The 7,625-nt window shown below is 39.3% G+C and overlaps 1 protein-coding gene across 1 annotated transcript in view; it reads left to right on the top strand.

Annotated features, from left to right (window-relative positions):
* Window positions 1-5,479, top strand: part of ext1b (exostosin glycosyltransferase 1b) — a 210,425-nt gene extending 204,946 nt beyond the window's left edge. Inside the window, 2 exon segments of the mRNA XM_072448180.1 lie at window positions 1,527-1,698; window positions 5,151-5,479. Of these exon segments, the coding sequence (XP_072304281.1) occupies window positions 1,527-1,698; window positions 5,151-5,336 (358 nt within the window). The 3' untranslated portion in view covers window positions 5,337-5,479.
* Window positions 5,480-7,625: the final 2,146 nt, after the last annotated feature.

Genomic DNA, 7,625 nt, shown 5'->3' with positions numbered 1-7,625 from the left:
GTCTCCCTCTCTCGTCTCCCTCTCTCGTCTCTCTCTCTCGTCTCTCTCTCTCGTCTCTCTCTCTCGTCTCTCTCTCTCGTCTCTCTCTCTCGTCTCGTGATAAGACAGATGATGTTCAGATTGCACACACTGATGTTTGTGCTGCTCTGCCTCTGGAAACCTCCTCGGACTCTGGGCACATTTGATTCAAAAGTGTCACTTTGCAGCTCCAGCGCTCCATGTCTCCGGTGTTAGTTTGAGCAGCAGCTCTGTCGGGTTTAATCCAGGACACAGTGATGTGATGGAGACAGCCCATTACTCTGCAGTCGGCCAATCAGCACTCACCATCGCCCGATCAACTCCAATAAGACGCACACTAGGGCTGCGCTACATACATCCATGTCGTGATATCGTGACGGACATACGTGTATCAATACAGAGATGTGTATTCTGATACTTTTAAACGACATAAAGCCATTATAAGCCACGTTCTACACTTCTGAACCTGCAGACTGCTTCATCCAGGCTGAATCTGAGATGAATATGTGAATAATCATAAAACAGTTCTATTCTGATGTTGAGGACAGACTGAACATGAGATTTTAATCCGCTTTTAACACCGGTTTTAAGGGATATCCATGTATCAAGATGCATATCGTATCAAGTTCCGAGTGTTGGTATTGTGAGGTGCTAGGCCACACCCAGCCCAAACACACAGCAGTCTATTAGATAACTCTGAATGATAAGTTAAGTAGGGGCAGCGTGGGAGCAGGAGGGTCCCACTGAGATTAAAAACCCTCCTGGCCAAGAGGCAGCGACGTTTACACAGTTACACATGAATACAGACAAACGATCATTAAAATAACACGTTATTACAAAACATGTCCATGTTGTTGAAGACTCCAGGGCATTAAAGGCATTTAAATGAACTTAGTCCATTTAGTCTTTCTGAAACATGTTCCAAGCAAAAGGAGCCGAGTGAACAAAGACTTTCTTCCTCAGCTCTGAGCGCCGGAGATCATAATGAATTCGAGTCCACACTTCTCTGTGTGATCAAAGGACAAATGCAGAGGCAGAAATCCTCTTTCTCTCCCTCTTTCTCTGTCTTTTTTACGGTACAACGTGAATAACATACTTTGAAGATGTATAACTATAGAAGGTGGCGATAAATGCCCCTTTTCATTTGGCTGCAAACCGCCGTTAAAAGCAACACAACAACAACAATAACAACAACAACAGAGGCAGTAATCCCAGCATTGTAAATAAATGTGTCCTTGTCTGCTTCTGGCCAGAGAAGGACATCGCACTCATAATTACGAGTCACAGTTTATGTCATGACTCTTCTGTCCACATCAGAAGTCATGAAGAGGAAAATATCACCATAACACAAGAGGATAAAGTTGCTGTAACGATGTGCATTTTTACCAGTTTAAGTACAAAACATGGTCAATCCATCTTGTTTGCAGACTTGAACAGAGTTAAAGGAGACGTCGCAGCTTGAAAACACTTTATTTTACACTTAGTTTGTCGTGCTCTCTCTGCTCCAGGTATTACCACTTCCTGTACACACACTTCTTGCCGCTGAGCCTGAAGACCATGGTGGACCAGCTGGCCAACTGCGAGGACATCCTGATGAACTTCCTGGTCTCCGCGGTAACCAAACTGCCCCCCGTCAAAGTCACGCAGAAGAAGCAGTACAAGGAGACCATGATGGGACAGGTACTGGGCCCGTTCACATCTTTAAAGTGCTTTTTCTAAGTACGACTTGGTTTGGTGGGTTAGTTCCAGTGGTAAATGCTCATCATAGTTTTACAGGAGGAGGCAGTTTGTAGAGAAGAAGAAATAGAAAAAAAATAGAGGTTAAAAATTCCAGGAAGTAGAAACGAGTTCTAAAACTGAATCCCTCTGTGATGTCATCAATAAGTGACGTTCCATTGAGAACACAGTGAAAATAAACAAAATAAATGTGTTATCAGGTATTATTTGTAAAATCATAACTATTGAATCATTGATATGGCTCTTGGCCCTTGTTTACAGTATGGTTGCTTGGTAACAGTTGTAGATTTACCTTTGCTGCTCATGTACAACCAGGAAGTGACATTAAACTTCAACAAAATTGTCAAACAGAAGTAAAATAGGCAAAATGTTTAGTAAAAACCTCAAATATAATCATGTTTGCCATGTTTTAGTGACATGTAGTTCAACCAGTGGTGGAAAGTGACAAAGTACACAAGTAAAAGTATTGTACTAGTTTGTATAGTGGATACTTTTTACTCCCCTACGTTTTTAACTGGACTGAAGGAGAGTACTTTTCATTTGATTTGAGAAGTATATATTTTTAGCACTTTCACTGTGACATTCTGTGTAAAAGTTCTGAAATCAAACCCAAACTTTGACCCAACTAAAATGTACAAAAATAAACTCACAAGAAAAATTAAGACATGTATTTGAATTGATGTTTGAGGACCAAAGATCAGAACAATTCATCAAAATCACTTCATTTAATGGTTTAACACTTCTCAAAATCTGTGTGGAATTCTTTTAAACTCTTGAAAAGCACATTTTTCTTCAAAACGTTAACTTTTTGCACATGTATCTAAGTAACAACATTGAGTTCTTCTTCCATTACTGAGTTTACCGTGGAATACTCAGACGTCTCCACACTCCCTAGAGAAGAGGGAACTAAAAATGATGATCAGCTTCACAATTTCACAATAAAATACAAACCTTTCCTCATTTACAACGCGTTTAAAATGTCAAAAGCTTTAAAAACATCTGCTTCTAAATAACTGCACTTTTCTTTACAGCATTTTAAATAAACTAACAAATCTGAAAACAAGAATCAAAAGCCATTTGTTTGTCTCAGAGTTTAGAAGACGCTAAATAAAATAAACTGTACACGTCTAAGAATGGTAAAACTATTATTAATAACCTTCTATATCATTTAAAAAAACATATAAAGTAGCCAAGATTGTTGTATTTTGTTTAGTAGTTTTGTATGCATGTTTGAGTCTGTTTACGCTGATTCCTCACACATTAAAACATTAGAAAGTCCACGTAGTTATATTTTTAAACGCTCTTCTCAAGGCGACAAACATCAGTTTAAATGACGCACAAAAGCTCAAAATAACTAAACACTTCGACTGCGCCACAGTGAACGTTGAAGAGAGTCTCTGAGGCCACGGTTTGTCTCTGGAGCGTCTGAACCACATGCATTATTCTCTTTTATTCTCTTTTATTCCCTTTAAACGCTGCTGTGGCGTTGACTCGTCTAAACTGTCTGCAGAGTCACACACTGTGGGACAGATTCAATCCAAACAGTCAGTGACTCTTCACAAACGCACATTCTATCTGCCGTTTCAAAACCTGTCACTTCTTCTCATTTTGAACCGAAAACAATACCGAGTTATAGTTAAAATAGAAGAAAACATGTGGTTTAGAGCAGAATTTTGAGGAATAATGAAAAGAAAATGATATATCTATTTGATCAATACAAGGAAAACAGTTTGCATTTGCCAAAATCAAAAATATAGTGTCAAAACCAGATTTAGAGAGACTTATCCATGCGTTTGTCTCCAGTAGATTAGACTGTAACGGCCTGCTCACTGGTCTCTCCAAACGAGCTGTAAAACAGCTGCAGTACATCCAGAACGCTGGTGCTCGGGTCCTGACCAGAACCAGGAAGTATGATCACATTAGTCCTGTTCTCAGGTCTCTGCACTGCCCCCTGTGGCTCAGAGAATAGACTTTAAAGCAGCTCTGCTTGTGTACAAGTCTCTCCATGGCCTAGCACCAAAGTACATCTTGGATATGTTAGTGCCATATGAACCATCTCAGACTCTGAGGACCTCAGGGACCGGCCTCCTGCTGGTGCCCAGAGTCAGGACAAAACATGAGGAATCTGCGTTTCAGTTTTATGCAGCTAAAATCTGGAACAGTCTTCCTGAAGATGTGAGACAGGCTTCTACTCTGACAATGTTCAAATCTAAGCTAAAAACAGTTTTGTTTAGCTGCGCATATGACTGAAAGGATTTTTTCTTTGCACTCTTCTCTTTTGTTTGTGATTTTATTAGTTTAGAAAATCAGTTGGATTGATAATTTTTAATTTAGTTAATTTTATTGTATTTCTGTAATTTCTTTGTGATTTGAATGCATTTTTCCTGCTGTGTGAAGCACTTTGAATTGCCTTGTGTATGAAATGTGCTCTACAAATAAACTTGCCTTGCCTTGCCTTTAGGGAAATTACTTCTGAAATCTGATTTATAGTTTGAAGTTCATGTTATGGGTCAAAACATTTAAAAATGCACAATATATGGTATTTCCGAAGGATAAAGCACAAATGTGAATAGTCAAAAGTTCTTGAAATCAGGATATTTATTTAAATTTGTTTAGTTTTCTGCAGTTAAAAGATGTATTTACTTGAAGGACCCTGATTATTTTACTCGTTTCAATACATTTATTCTTATTTCAAGACAAAATATGTAATAAAATAAGTCATTTTTACTTACCTCATTGGCAAATTTATTCTCTTAATTCAAGCTAAATGATCTTGTAAACAGTCCAAAGCCTTTCAAACCAGTATGCCTCGTCTTGAAAAACAAATGAAATAAAGGAATAAAAAAACATCACTGTAACTACATAAGATCACATAAAGACTATGCAAATTAATGTGGGGAAAAAATGAAATAAAGGAATAAAAAAATTATCTAAATTAATGGGAAAATATTAAATAAAAGGAGAAAAAAAACATCTTAATGGAAAAAATTAAATAAAGGAATAAAAACCATCACATTAACTACACAACATCACATAAAGACTATGCAAATTAATGTGGAAAAAATGTAATTAAGGAATAAAAAAACAATCTGAAATTAATGTGGGGAAAAAATGAAATAAAGGAATAAAAAAAATATCAAAATTAATGGGAAAATATTAAATAAAGGAGAAAAAAAAACATCTTTATGGAAAAAATGAAATAAAGGAATAAAAAAACCATCACCGTAACTAGACAACATCACATAAAGACATCTAAATGAACGGGGATTGTAACTGTGCTCCCTCCCGTTTTGGGCCCTCCTGAACCTTCTGTGGTCAGTTAAAAGTCCACTGTTATGTCACTGTTTAGCTCTTCACTGACCCTCCCTCCCTCTCTCTCTCTCTCCGTGCTGCAGTCTTCGCGGGCGTCTCGGTGGGCCGACCCGGACCACTTCGCCCAGAGGCAGACCTGCATGAACAAGTTCGCCAGCTGGTTTGGCGCCATGCCGCTGGTCCACTCCCAAATGAGACTGGACCCGGTTCTGTTCAAGGACCAGGTCTCCATCCTCCGCAAGAAATACAGAGACATCGAGCGCCTCTGACAGGACAGGCCCCCTCCCACGCCGGGGGACCCCAAAACGGACTGAGGGAGCCAGCCGCCGACGGGAGGAACGGAGGAGAAACACTACTGACACGAACTCATAGAATATTTTTTTGTACGTGGGGGGGGGAGTGACTCGTCCCGCTTGGGCACAAGAGCGGTGGAACAAAGAGGGAAGAAAGGATGGAAAACGTGCCACGCATCAGGACGCAATCTTCAGAGTTGGTTTGATTTCTGTACAAATCAGCTCCATCGCCTTCTATCGCCGTCATATCACGTCCGGTTCGATCAGTATCTTTAGAGGATGTCGACGCTGTGCCCTGAACTTACTCGTTCCCCCCGTCGTCAAGTGACAAACGACAAATCACCTTCTCTTTTATTGACAGTTTTTGTACACTTAAGTCCAAACGTATTCATACCCGAGCTAAATCTTACACGTTTTATACTTTACATGGCTTTAAATGACATGTAAACAGTCTAAAGACATAAAAGCCAGGCATTTTCCCCATTATTTATGACACTCACAACAAACGGTCTCGACTTCTAAATGTTTTTAATTTATTTACACTTGAATTTATTCGCGCCCACTTGAAAAAGAGACATGGAGCTTCATTATGCTGGAAGTAGAGCTGCAAATAACGATTCATTCAGTCGTCTATTCGGCAGCAATCATTATTTATATTGTACATTTTTAAAGACTTTTTAAATTTGAAACTTTGTAAAGGTTGAAATGTGGTGACTGAAGGCTTTCGAGATGGAGAATATTTACGAGTGTCTGGGATTGAAGTAGATTTTTTTGACATTTTGGTTTAATAATGTCGCTGTTTTTGTCTTTTTGCACGTGCTTTAGAGTCGTTCAGTCCACGACTATTCAGATTATTAATATTATTATGATGATTTTTTCGTTTATAGACACAATTCATCGATTAATCGTTTCAGCAAAGACTTGGACAATGTTCATTTAGCCTTTTTTTGTGCAACTTTGGTTCTTTTTAAAGGTAATCACACTTAATCTTACTTAAAAAAGAACCAAAGTCGTGTGTTCAAACTGGGAAAAACAACATTATCACACAATATTTAAAGAAAGAAAAGGACAAGTTCTCCTTTGTCGCTCTGAACTCGGGTACGAATACATTTGGACTTAAAGTAAACACACATATATATATTTTGGTAACTCTTGTTGTTATTTCAGAAGTCTCTCACATCTGAGTTTGATCACTTCCTCGGGGCGAGACCGTCCACACGTCGCCTCCCGTCTGTAAACATCAGTATTTGTGCCTGGTTGCTCTCTGCTGATATCACGTCTCTAATGCTCCATCTGCCGCTCCGTTATCACAAAGATGGCCCCCCCGAAAAAAACACCGCAATTTCATATCCCATTTCCCTCTCGTGCGCTCGTACTTTTCTCATTTTCGACTTCTTCGTCTTTCAAAGTGCGTCTCGTGTACGAGCGCTTTGCAAACTCGGCTCATCCGACCATAAGCGCCCGCGCCGAGTCCATTTTGCCGCCGTTAGCGCGACTCCAAATGAACGTTTGGGAGGTTAAATGGTGCGTGTCGTCGCTCCCGAGCTCATTCCAGCCTCGCCGGCGTTTTCCACCGCTCCCTTTTTCTTCGCCGCGTCAGACATTATCGTTTTTTTTGGAGGAGAAAAAGTGCAAGTGGCGTTCTTGTCCTTTTCTGAACTTTAACAGCGGAGGGTCAGCCCCCTTCTCGTCTCCGTGGCGATGTTATTGCCCGGGATGTTCCACAGCGCGGCATTATGTTTATTTCGAGGATTTATTTCAATACTGGTGTTTGTAGTGCTTGAAAATGGATTAAAAAACATTCTTTGATAAGTGGGAGTCGCTTCTCCGCAGATCTGAGCTGTAATTTGGCCTTGTGGCGCTACGTTTCCGTCGCCATGGTGAAGGGCTCGGCAATCAATCAGATTTTAGTCGACATTAAAATTCTGTCATGTGAAATTGTCAATGGAATGCTGACATTTTTCATTTTTGTTTTATTTTTTGAGAGTTTTACAGCCAATTCTGCGTCAGTAAAAACATGAGGTTTGATTAATTTGGTGTTAAATTTGACTGATTAAAAGTCAGTATTGTTTATGATCATGGAATTGATACTTAAAGCCATTTGAATTTTGTTTTTGTAAAGAAAAACATCAATCGAAAATCAAGATCAAGAAAAACTTGATTATTTTTCTCTTTCTTTCTCTATTATCACTTCTATCTTTCTTATTTCTCTCTATTTCCCTCATATCTCTCAGCCCTTTAATGCCATACTGCGGAACAATCTAG

The sequence above is a fragment of the Eucyclogobius newberryi genome, unplaced genomic scaffold, assembly GCF_026437365.1.
Source record: "Eucyclogobius newberryi isolate DKJ021-1_F unplaced genomic scaffold, fEucNew1.0.hap1 SCAF_16, whole genome shotgun sequence".
In the NCBI taxonomy this organism is placed as follows: domain Eukaryota; kingdom Metazoa; phylum Chordata; class Actinopteri; order Gobiiformes; family Gobiidae; genus Eucyclogobius; species Eucyclogobius newberryi.
The sequence above is the reverse complement of the archived record's forward strand: the minus strand, read 5'-3'. Positions and strand labels throughout refer to the sequence as shown.